The sequence below is a fragment of the Gobio gobio genome (assembly GCF_949357685.1).
Source record: "Gobio gobio genome assembly, chromosome: 4".
In the NCBI taxonomy this organism is placed as follows: domain Eukaryota; kingdom Metazoa; phylum Chordata; class Actinopteri; order Cypriniformes; family Gobionidae; genus Gobio; species Gobio gobio.
The window spans coordinates 23065151-23078351 of record NC_137100.1 but is presented as its reverse complement, the minus strand read 5'-3'; the positions used below and the strand labels follow the sequence as shown (position 1 = coordinate 23078351).

Here is a 13201-nt window from a genome sequence, read left to right as displayed (position 1 = left end):
AGTTCTCCTGCGCGTACAAATGCCAAATAATCCACGCAATTATTAGTGAATGAGACTCAATCTCTTCCTCAACATTATTTGATTTGATGCTGATATGCTGATGTAAGATTATCGTGTAATTTTACTATGAACTTTACTACACTTTGTAACAAGTGTTTTTGTGGTTTTCTTTGTCAACAGAGCACCAACCAAGACACCGCAAGACATGGTGAAATACTTGGTATACGAGGAGTGCCTGCTTGAGCTTTTTAAAATTTGCCCCACCTGCTCAAGAGTCTGCAAGGTAGTCACATTTGTAAAAGGAACATTCCTTTCTGTGACCCAGAAGTGCCTCCACCAGAGTTGTTCATACACCAGAGAGTGGAAGAGTCAACCACTTCTGGGCAGCTCTCCAGCAGGGAATCTGCACCTATCAGCTGCTGTCTACTACACGGGCTCTTCTTTCGTCCAGACTAACAAGGTTTCTTAAAAATAATGATATAATCTAAAAAAGTTTCTAGGGCCAGTGCAGCTACAGTAGTACATGCTATGAACCGTTACAGAGGTACTTTCTGATTTTACATTACAGGTGCTCAATGCAATGCATGTGAGAACCTTCACCAGAATGACACATCGAAATAATGTGCATAACTACATTCTGCCTTCTGTGCTGCATAAATGGAGATCACACCAGACCGACCTGCTTGAGGGACTAAAACAGAGCAAAACTGTATCTCTTGGTGGTGATATGAGAGCTGAGAGTCCAGGCCATTGCACAAAGTATGGCTCATACTCCATGATGGATCTCAACACAAACAAAATTGTTGATATCCAGCTTGTACAGGTAAATAGATTATAAAAACTAGAAAATACGCTCAGCAGAGCCGGACCGCCACCAATTAGGCAGACCCAGTGAAATGTAATTACTCAATGTCCCAAGAGTTTCATAGTTTGGAAGTCTGTACTTTAAGAAATGTTATGTCTGTTTATGATCTACAGAGCAATGAAGTGGGAAGCAGTGTCCGTATGGAAAAGGAAGGACTTAGCCGGAGTCTGGAATTTCTTGAAAGATCTGGTGTCAAAGTAGCTTGCCTGGTGACAGACCGACACACCCAGGTTCAAAAGTTTGTCCAGGAACAGAAACCAGACATTGACCACTTTTATGATGTATGGCATTTATGTAAAGGTAGGATCATTTTAAAAATGTATTTTATTGATTATTTGTAGCACAGCTAATCCTGTGCAACATCCCACTGTTAGAACAAATGTATTACATATTTTTAAACTCTTCTCAGCACTCACCAAGAAGGTGGAGGCCATCTCCAAGAAGAAGGACTGCAACAAGATCAAAAAGTGGCAAAAGAGCATCAAAAATCACCTCTACTGGTCAGCATCCGGTTCATCCAATGGAGAGGAAACGGTGGCAAAATGGACATCTCTTCTCAACCACATTCAGAATGTGCATGTCCACAAAAATCCACTCTTCCCTAAGTGCCTCCACCCTCCTTTCGCTAACAAAAACAAGTGGCTGAAGCCCGGTACGGCACTATTCAATAGCAATAATGTCATTTCATTAGAATCCTGTAATATACTCTCAGCTGCTATGCACTCATCATCTTTTATGTATTGTTTATTCTCTGTCCCCCTCTAGCAACCAAGGCCACCTACAAGCTGGAAAAGGTGTTAATGAACAAGCGTGCTCTTGGTGATGTGAAAAAGCTGAGCTCTCTTTACCAAACATCTGCCTTGGAGAGGTTCCACAGTGTGATTCTGCGGTTTGCACCAAAAAACGTGGCCTTCTCATACTTAGGGATGCTCTGCAGGTATAGTAATCATGGTGTTGGTATTGTGTAGTAACAGCCCTTTACCAACAGCTGAGCCACACTGTCTACATGAGCAGCGTATGTGCGTCGTGGAAACTTTTCATTTTGGCGGCCATGTTAAAGAGTGCGTTCACCCAAAAAAAAAAATTTTTTTCATTAATTACTCACTCTCATGTCATTCCAAACCCGTAAGACCTTCGTTCATCTTCAGAACACAAATTAAGATATTTTTGATGAAATCCGAGAGCTCTTTGACCCCTCCATATACATCAATGTAATTAACACTTTCAAGGCCCAGAAAGGTAGTAAAGACATTAGAGCTGCAACTAACGATTATTTTTTTCTGTCGACTAATCTAACGATTATTTTTTCCGATTAGTCGACTAATCTAACGATTATTTTTCCAGATTAATCTTATTATTCTTTTTTACTGATTATTGTATTTCAAAGAGGGTAGTGAATTTGTATATTATTTTAACATGAAATCAATGAATGATGACAATATTAATTGTATTTCAGGAAGGGTAGTGTACATAGTATGCCATTTTATAATGAAATATATGAACACAAGAAGCTTTTTAAACATAATATATAATGATACTATTCATCATAAAATGTATACAGAGTAGGCCTAATTAGGAAAAGTTGTTTACTATAGTAGTTGATTATGATTTACTTATTGATTTGTGTCAATAGTAAACGAAAATGCACTTGTATTTATCTGCGAACGGTTCACATACAGGAGCTTTCAGCATAGTTTTAATGTATAACTAGTCGTCTATTTTGAAGATACATGTGCATAAACAACGACTAAAGCTGCCAGAAGTTTTTGCCCAAACTTCAAAGACACATTTAAATGATTAAAGCTAGAGGCATATCTTAACTTTAATGTTACTTTAATCATGCAAACTACCTATATACAGCATGTTATTATGCATATGTGTTTGAGACAGGGGAACCAGGTCGCATTAACAGGAGATATATGCAGCCCATCATAAATAAAAGCACGAGACGTACTGGGGTCGGAGAAGAACCCCAGAAAATGTGACCGTCTCTTGCAATACACGCGCCACGGTTCAGCTGCGCGAGAGAACACTGGCAGCAGGGTTGCCAGGTTTTCACAACAAAACCCACCCATTCGTTACTCAAAACTAGCCCAAAACAAGCCCAATCGCGTTTCGGGGAGGTTCTCTGGTAAACATTGCGTTCGGGGGGTTAAATATGTGTGTTTTTTTTGCAGGGCTGCCTGCTAAAATTCTCATTCCCGGGGCTAAATATCACATAGTTGGGATCGCTTCAACCCGCGGACATGAGACACAGCCCGCGGCAACAGTGTAGAAGTAGCGCGGAAAAAAACGCGGACTTGGCAACACTGATTGGCAGTGTGAAAGCTCCCGCTCTCCACGCGCACAGCTCCTGTTCTGCCACCGCGCGCAGTGTGAACAAAGCACAGTTTTATTTGGCTTCTGTTTAAAGTACTCCCACACTTTTGAATGTCGCGGTCTGGCTTTATATGATAAATGATCATTTTCACTATGCCCGGGAGCAGAAGCTGCCATTATTCTAGATCTTCTGTTCCATTCTAGAACGTAAATAATGTGCCGCCGACGCGTCGACGCATTTCACGCACGTCAACGTATTTTCGTAGTCGATGTCATCGACGACGTCGACGCGTCGTTGCAGCCCTAAAAGACATCATTCAAATCATCGTTAGAGTGGTTCAACCTTCATTTTATGAAGTGACGAGAATATTTTTGTGCACAAAAACCCCCCGACTATATTCAAAAATTTCAGACTCTTATGCTGTTGACGTAGTGTAAACAATGTTGCGCTTCCAGAAAGCTGGCTTACCATTGGCCGACGCTGTTCACGTGAGAACCACAATGCATGTGCACGAGTCGTTCTGCCGTAGAACTAGGAAGCACTGCACTGAACTAGGAACAGTCTGACACAGACTAGAATAAATTGTTGAATAACTTTACTCTTTCTGGTATTTACTACCTTTCTGGGCCTTGAAAGTGTTAATTATATTGCTGTCTATGGAGGGGTCAGAGAGCTCTCGGATTTCATCAAAAATATGTTCATCTGTGTTCCGAAGATGAACGAAGGTGTTGCGGGTTTGGAAAGACCATGAGGGTGAGCAATTAATGACAGCATTTTCATATTTGGGTGAACTAACCCTTTAACAGATTAGAGCAGCCACACAGGTAGAGAGAGAGGTGCAGTGTGGCCATGGTGTAACTGTTGGAGTAATCCCATACATGTTTTCCATTTCAGACTTTACCTGGCCGCATTGCATTTCAATGAAAATTCTGGCCGTACCCAAGTGAGGACTGCAGCAGGAGAACTGCAGTTCCAAATTAAATGTCCAAAGGCCAAGAGAGGGGAACATGTTGTGTCCACGTTGAGGACCAAACATACTACTGGTTAGTTAATTCTCAATTGTCTGTCGGTATCTCCATACTGATCTATGCACGAATCTGCATTTACGCATTTTCCCTTCTGGAGAAGATTTTGTGCCAAAAGTGACAAGGTGTAGCACATTTGCCAGCATGACAAAATTCTAACAAGCAGTAGACATACAATTTCTATTGCAGTTACTTTGTCAACAGTTGAATGACTCAAGCTATATGCTATGTGCTCTCTGCTGTTTTTTTAGAATATTTGAATGAGCTTACGGACCTCCTCTTTAACGAGGTCATCCATGACCCTGCACCCTTTGTGGCTGAGATGAAAGCAGTGGCTGTTCCTGGATTCCGGTGTTCACAGTATGAGCTACCTGAGAAATCAGACACAATTGCTAGCCACGAGTCCAGGTTCAGCTGTCCAGGTTGGGTGGGAACGGCTCCAACATGGTGACCCAACACCCATCTAACACCACAATCAACTTCCTAATCAATCAGCTGTTTTCTGCCAACATGTAAGTCACCATCTCCACTGCAGAGTCCTGCACGGTTCTGGTAACCGACGGGTGACCTGCGAATATTGCTGAAATGGGTTAAAAACATCCTAACTGTGTCGGATACGGGTGCGGGTCGGGTCAGACAAGGGGGAAACACGGGTCTAAACACGTGCAAACGTAAAAATACATGCATATTTTTAGGAACACAACTACAAAAATATGCCTTGCCTGTATTTCAAGTTGATAAAATAATTTCAAATCCATATCAGTTTATTTGTGCCCGCGCGGGAGGAGTTGAAGAAAAGAATAGCTAGTGATTGTAAAGTTGTCGACAATACGTCATCAAAAAACAAGTCCAGTGTGTTGGAAAAATTTGGAGTTATCTCAGTTGAAGAAAACAATATTGTGAAAGGCTTTGCTGCATGCAAAACCTGCCTTAAAGTTTTCGTATTGGATAGCCGCAAATGTGGAACTTCATCGCTGAGGAAGCACGCAGATAACTCAAACCAAGCACAGTTCTATCGAACACTATTTTTTCAAAAGGGGACAGAACTGAAGGTGCCTCGTAGAGATGATAAGGACACATAAGCATGTTCTTCATGATGTAGCCTTTTGACAGCTTCGGCTGAAGTTGTCCTTGTGTTAATGGTCGTGTCATAACTTCTGTATGACTTGGCTGTCAATAAACATTTTTGTAAGTGTGTCTATAATGTGATATGCTAAACTGGTTTTATTTCGGGTGCGGGTCGGGTGTCAGTTCTATTTTAATCGGGTCGGGTGTGGATTTTAATAAGTGCTGCTGTCGGTATTAAGCACTGCGGGTGCGGATTTAAAAAATCAGACCCGTGCAGGAATCTGCTCCACCGTACTATTCTGGCACGTACTCAAAATTTTGTTATTTGGGTAATAGAGGGTATGCGCATGACGCCACAGTCGGCCAGAGTCGCTGCGGTTACGCCCACTGAGTGGCAGCATTGGTTTTCAGCGTGAATGCTGCGAAAAACACACAAAACGGGAAAGAGCTTTGAGATTGACTGTACAAACAGTTTTGACAAGAAATCTGAGGATCGCTGCAATTCACAGAAACAACTGAACTGGAAAAGTGGATTTGCAGTTATCATTTTGTCTCAATACGTTGATTTTTTTTGGGGTAAAATCATACCCTATAAATTGCATTGTTATATATTGTATTGACAACTCATCAATTACATATTTACCATCATATATTCTGCCTAATATGATGTTTTTAAATAAACACTGACAAAACTATACAAGTTTTAGGGCTGGACGGTATGACATATATATATATATATATATATATATATAGTGGTGGCCAAAATTATTAGAACACTTGGCATCAGGGAGTCGTCTTGGATTAATTTTCCAAGAGGACAATGACCTGAAACATTCTTCTATCTATATTGCTGGAACTACCTGCGATGGAAGGACTCTGCTGGAACATTGAAAATGATTGTGCACATTTGGGGTGATTTGAAAAATAAACTGGACAGATCTATTGTACATTCAAAGGAAAGCCTTTGGCTTTGGTTGAAGAAGGCATGGGGTAACATTAGTGTTGAAGTTCTCAAAGGAAATATATTGACACTATGCCAGAGAGATGTGCTGCTATAATTGCTGCAAAAAAGGTGGACATACCAAAAATTAAAATTAAAAGTGGATAAAAACAGTATGGCTCACTTCATCTGATAATTAATGGTCAGAGCAACCATCTGCACGTTTCATGGACATTATGAAATGAAATCGTTTTGGAGGCAAAAAAAGGTAAATATTTTCAGATCTGTCAGGTGTTCTAATAATTTTGGCCTCCACTGTATATATATTTATGGGACCGTGGACCAAACAAAAAGTCATAAGGGTAAATTTTTATGTATACATTATCTGAAAGCTGAAATACGATTTCCTTTGATGTATATTTTGTTAGGATAGGACAATATGTGGCCGAGATACAACTATTTTAAAATCTGGAATCTCAGGGTGGAAAAAAATATTCTCAAAAATTGAGAAAATCGCCTTTAAAGTTGTCCAAATTAAGTCCTTACTAGTGCTGGGCATCGCTTAAAAAAAATTGACTAATTAATCACACTTTTTTTCTGTAATTAATCGCGATTAATCGCAAGTTTTTAATATTTTATGTTTTTAATATTTTGATATTGTAATAATTTCAGTTACTCTCCAAATTAATGTATAAACAATTTAAAGACAGCATATTTTAAATGTGTTGTATTGTCATATTTTTATGAATGAAGGCCAGTATCACTGATACTAAAGTGTCTATAAAACATTAATGACGTTACATTACAGTATAACTGAAAGCTCCCAATTTCAACATTTATTAGGCTTTAAAAAAAACAACTTTTAATTTGTGAACTTAAAACAATCTTTACATAAACCCAAAATAATAAATGTTATATTTACCCATGGCCTTCCCTGTTATATACATATACAGAAATGTAATAGTTATCTTTCTTAACTGCATAAATAATAAATTAAATATAGATGAATCATCATTAAATCTAAAATTTTCTCTGTTCCCCGTTGTTCTTTGATGAACATTAATGACATCATCATCAGTGCTCCTGTCACTTTAAGAACAGCCGCGGATCTCACGCGCTGTCCCGCGCATCTCATTTCCTCACAACTCTTTAAGTTCATTTAAGACGTTATTTAACTAATTTAAGACTCCTAATATGAGAATACTCAAAATCCTCTGTGTTATTGTTTGTTCAAGAGCAAAAGAGAACTCGATGTGAGCAGGAAACTGACGCGAGTCTATCTATGCGTCGAGTGTGTGTGTGTGTGTGTGTGTGTGTGTGTGTGTGTGTGTCCCTTGATTAGCTGACATGAGACGCATCCACACAGACAGGACACTGACACACACACACACACACAGGACATTGGCATACAGCGCGTTCGCTTGTGTCTTGTCACGCTTGGAAGCATTTACATGAATAGGAGCGTGATGATGATCATGTAACGCTAAGCAAAAATGGATATAAAAACGGACGCTGCGTTATTTGCGTTAAATATTTTTAATGCGTTAAGCTGAAAAAATTAATCGCCCGCGTTAACGCGTTAATTTGCCCAGCCCTAGTCCTTACCAATGCATATTACTACTAATAATACATTTTTTATATATTTACGGTAGGAAATTTACAAAATATCTTCATGGAACATCATCTTTATTTAATACCCTAATGATTTTTGGCATAAAAGAAAAATCGATAATTTGGCCACATACAATGTATTGTTGGCTATTGCCCCAAATATACCCGTGTGACTTGTGACTGGTTTTGTGGTCCAGGGTCACATATTTCATTAATATAAGCGATCACCCGGATTTAGACCTATATATATATATATATATATATATATAAAAATAAGCGTTCACATGCAAATTTGCTTTATGTATTTCCCTGGTGTCAAAATCAGCCACATAAAAATGTCAGGAAACACAATTCTGTGGGAAAGTGACGTCAATGCATGCCCTCTATATATACATTACATTAGGTCTGTTGCGAAAATTACATTATTGACTTATTACAATATATGGACTTGATATATTGACACCAGTGTTTTCCCCACATGCAGTTGTCAGTGTCTTCCTCCAGCATATCTGCCTGCCTCTGTGTTCCTGTGACTTACCTCCTGCCTCAGTCCATCCCTGCACTAGAGCCACACCAGCTTCCATTTAAAAAAAGTAAGTTGTGACCCATACAAACATGTCATTAATCAAAAACTGATTGACTGATGACCAAGACTTCTATAGCCAGGTTTCCAAAGGATTTTTTTGCAAAATGGAAATGCCAATTATTGCTAATTTTTTGCAAATGTCGACCCAATCTTTTTCCGTTTAACTTCAAATTATTAGAATTTTTTTTGTCAAGGAAAAAGGGCTTTAACGCAAGTAAATGTGGTGTCACATGACAGAATTAGCCCATAGCTCATAGTGTCCATGTTCGTGGCGTTCCTTCCGTTAAAGCACCGTTTCCGTTAACAAAACAGTAGAAAAAGTGGATAAACTTGGCTTATGAAATGTATTGAAAGTGTATTGAATAAATAATTGTGTACTTAACGCATTACCAAACAATTACAGTATAAAAATACTTTTTAAATTTAAATGGGAGGTTAAAAGCCTGTGTACTCTCCATCTTCATCCAGGTACTCCTGGGGCCGGTTGCACCAGCAGTGCATAAGTCAAGTCAAGTCACCTTTATTTATATAGCGCTTTTTACAATGCCGATTGTTTCAAAGCAGTTTCACAGTGTTAAACAGGAAATAATGCAACATAATTTGATTCGGCTGTACAGCCGCTCTGGAGAAAACGGTGATGTAATCAGCTCATTTTAATTATCATATAGTGACAATGCGGGCAGATCAGTAATTTAGTTGAATTTTTAGTTGAAAATGTAGTGTCCCCCATTTGTTCTTAAGGCAGTAGGTCGTAAGCTGTAAATTACGGAAGCCTCCGATCATGATTAACAGTTGGAATAAAATAGTAGACTGACTGAACTGCATCAAAAATCTCTTGTTTTACATGACAGATTTCAAATCTTTACACGTATATGATAATGCTGATATTTACACTTGTTTACATTAAAGCTGTAGTCTACGATGTTGAAAATCAGTCGAGAAAGCCTGAATTTTTAAAAAAAACTCATCCCACCCCTCCACACGCACACCCCTCCCCTCTGTGCTACCTGATCCCTCCCACCGGGAAACGACCTGAACAACGTCACTCAGTCAAGCAGGAGTAAACATTGGAACAGAGATGTTGATAGCTCAAAGGCACATGTTTGAGTTCACGCCCACGCAAGATTAGCAACACATGCAATGTTCTATCGGCTCGAACAGAAAACCGCTAACGTTAGGCCTATTGAAATAGTCAAGCACTTCAAGAAATATAATTACTTTGACCCGTGATAGGCGATGCTAAACGGCTAACATTCCAATGCCGACCGGCAGCATGATCATGTTGCCATGCTGATAAAAAGCTATTTATGTAATACACCACACCATAAAAGTATAAATAAATGTTTACCTGCTCAACAAATAATCAGCGTCGGTTTTAAGTCCAAAGGTTTCTCTGAAGCTTCCTCCAACGGGCAACGGTGGACCCTATATTGATTCGGATTTGAGGCCGGCGTTCTTCACATTTATTTTAAATATCTGCTCTTTCCTCAATTGACTTTCTCTTTATTACAACCTTGACTGTTGGGGCGAGCAGGGGCCGCTTGCCGCTGTCTGTTTGTTGGTTTTTCTCCATTGCTGAGTTGACGCTGCCTACTTGCCAGCAAAATTTCATGTCGCAGGAGGGGGCGGGGTGGGGTGCGGTCGGGGGGAAACGCGAGTGGAGCAGGGATTGGATGAGAGCAGTTAACCAATGTAAGCTGTCCGGCCGGACAGCTTACATTGGTCAATTTCTCTGCGGGTGTACACCCAATAGAGTGAATGGATTTTTTTCATTCTTTTTTCTCTTCATATTGTTAGGATTGTACTGTAGAACCATAACCAGCATCTAAACGAGATTATTAATAATGAACAATCTTTGAAATCGTAGACCATAGCTTTAAGAGAGAACCTTATGTGAATAGATTACTTTGCGGCTCTTCAACACGAACACGTTTAAAACAGTGCGCGACGCTGTGTGCACCTTCGCTCCGTGTTGTGCATGTCAAATAAAGTCAGTCATAATCAATTATTCTTGCTTTTGTTTTCGTTTCAGTATTTATTTATTGATCCTTATTTATTTAGTTTCAAGTAGTTTCTGAATGTTGTTTAGGTATCGTATTTAATGGAAACTTATTTTTACCGTTAGTTACGTGAGGCAAATGTAGTTAGAATCAAGGATAAACTGAAATTCATGGCATTTCAACACAACTTCTGCTCACTTATCTGAAGGCTGCTATTGGTTCATTGAGGGTAATTGTCATATTATGCGACTACACATTACTTTACTGAGAACTTACAACCTACTAATTACGTTCTGCCTTAAGAACAAATGGTGCAACTGATTTAAAGTACAAACTAGCTAGTAGTTAACCTGTAGTGTGAACTTTACGTTCCAATTTAAGAAAGAACTTACTTATGAACGACTGGTGCAACCCTACCCTGATGAATACGGAGCACAACAAAAGAAGGTATGACAACCCTGTTGTGCTTGCCCTGGTATCCCCAGCACCAGGGAATAAAAAAATCTGTTAGCCAGGTAGCGAGCATGACTTTAATGACAAAATAACAACATGTCATGTCACGTGATAATTTTATATTTATCTAGGTTTGTCTTGGGTAGGTGGTTTTCTGTCTGATAATTGCAATAAAAACGGACACTGTGAAGTTATCAATATCTGGTGTCTTTGTAGAAGAACACCTGTGTTGACCGAGAGTAATTCTCGCCAGCTGGTGGTGCTATAAATGTAATATTAATGTGCCACAGCCAAGTGCCTGAAAAAATATTTTCAGGCACTTTTCTTGTGTTAGTTTCTTCCAGTTATACTGTCAACACTTTGAAGGAAATGTCTCAATAAAGAAGAGGAAACACTTGTCAAGGAGTTTATCTGTCTGCTTAGCTGTGGTCAGGTCGAACAGTGAGGGCAGAACAACCCCTCTGAAAAGAGTTGATTGTATTTGTTTTATTGACGCATGAACAAAAACAGTCTTAGTCTTATATTTTCTCTCCATTTTGGTCAGGTCTTATAGAACGGGACCCCAGAAGATGACAGTTTGATTCATCAACCTGCAGTCTGCCTCAAATCATTTTGGCTGTATGGATGGACCAGGACATAGACCGCAGTTTTTTGGTTTGTATTTCCTGTGAATTTTAGAAGAGCTAAATTTTCAGAATGACTAATCATTGTTGATTTGTTGAGGTCTATAAGCATCAAGATGCCTGCAAATTAGGGGCCAAGCACCGAAGGTGCGAAGGCACCTATTGAAACCGTTCCCGTTCTTATTAGGGGCCAAGCACCGAAGGTGCGAAGGCACCTATTGAAACCGTTCCCGTTCCTATTATTATTATTATTCATCTTCTTCTTCTTCCGCCACGAAGTCTATGGCAGCCCATAGAACCGTATGGTAAAAAGTTATGAAATTTGGCACACTTATAGAAGACGGTCTGAAGTGTCTCCATAGCAAATTTGGAGTCTCTAATTCAATCCCTCTAGCGCCACCATCAGTCCAAAATTTGACTCATGTTTATGTTAATAACTTTGGAACCATAAGGGCTAGAAACAAAATTCTTTTTTCCTCTGATTCCTTTGCTCAAGACGATTCGATTGCACCCTATGACGTCATTTTCCGTCATAAAAATTTTCCCGCCATTTTGAATTTTCCGAAAAACCTACTTTTACGAACTCGTCCTAGACGGTTCATCCGATTTGCACGAAAATTGAACCAGATCATCTTCAGACCATGCTGACCAAAAATCTTGCAAATCAAGTTGATTTGTCAAATCATTTGCGATAAACGCGCAAACAAATTTTAATTAGCGGTTGCAAAAACACACTTAAGGCAATATCTCCGCAACGCTTTATCGTATTCAAACCAAACTTGGTACATGTCATCACAAGCATGACTTGAGGCAACATACAGCGTTTCGGCGCAGCGCCACCTACTGGTCCGGAGATACGAAAAATTGCTATTTTTGCTTATAACTTCTGAACTGTTTGTCCAAAAATCATAAAAGTGGTCTCGTTACATTCAGGACGGCATGCCGAGTCGTCTGATATTCAATTTTACCATATCGGCCATTTTGGCTGTCGGCCATTTTGAATTTTGTCAAAAAATGCTATATTTTACAAATGCATTAGTATATTGTTACTAAACTCGGTATGTGACTTCCATGCTATGCCCTGAAGGTACTCATAAAGTTTTAGGGCAGTGCCACCTTGTGGTCAAAAGATATAACAAACTTGACAAAAATGCTAATAACTTTTGATTAAATTAGCCTAGTATATTGAAACTGGTCATAATAGAGTCATTGGCTCATGCCGATTCAATTGCAACCTATGATGTCATTTTCGGTCATGATAATTTCCCCGACATTTTTAATTTTCCAAAAAACCTACTTTTGCGAACTCGTCCTAGACGGTTTGTCCGATTTGCACAGAAATTGAACCATATCATCTTCAGACCTTGCTGACAAAAAATCTTGCAAATCAAGTTGATTTGTCAAATCGTTTTCGAAAAACGCGCACACAAATTTTGCGTAGCGGTTGCAAAAACACTCATAAGCCTATATCTCCACAACGCTTTATCGTATTCAAACCAATCTTGGTACATGTCATCACAAGCATGACCTGAGGCAACATGCAGCGTTTCGGCGCAGCGCCACCTACTGGTCCGGAGATACAAAAAATGGCTATTTTTGCTTTTAACTTATGAACTGTTTGTCCAAAATTCATGTCTTCCGCACCATGCTTTGAAGGTACTCAAAAAGTTTTGGGGCAGTGCCACCTTGTGGTCAGAGGTTATAACAAAA

The 13201-nt window shown here is 39.4% G+C and overlaps 1 protein-coding gene across 5 annotated transcripts in view; it reads left to right on the top strand.

Annotated features, from left to right (window-relative positions):
- The window catches only part of LOC307124563 (uncharacterized protein), a 60889-nt gene that overhangs the window by 3529 nt on the left and 44159 nt on the right, over positions 1–13201 (top strand). For 2 of the 5 annotated variants that reach the window (XR_013816275.1, XR_013816276.1), the window contains exons 4-12: positions 181–460; positions 569–823; positions 979–1165; positions 1275–1517; positions 1631–1802; positions 4080–4228; positions 4462–4722; positions 8314–8422; positions 11413–11522. Coding sequence is in view for 2 of the 5 variants with exons in the window: in XM_079813883.1 (XP_079670009.1) it covers positions 181–460; positions 569–823; positions 979–1165; positions 1275–1517; positions 1631–1802; positions 4080–4228; positions 4462–4661 (1486 nt within the window). In the remaining 3 variants the exon portion in view is untranslated. Of the gene's footprint in view, positions 1–180; positions 461–568; positions 824–978; positions 1166–1274; positions 1518–1630; positions 1803–4079; positions 4229–4461; positions 5413–8313; positions 8423–11412; positions 12778–13201 lie in introns of those variants that run through there. The other 3 variants (XM_079813883.1, XM_079813882.1, XR_013816277.1) reach the window with 2 other exon arrangements.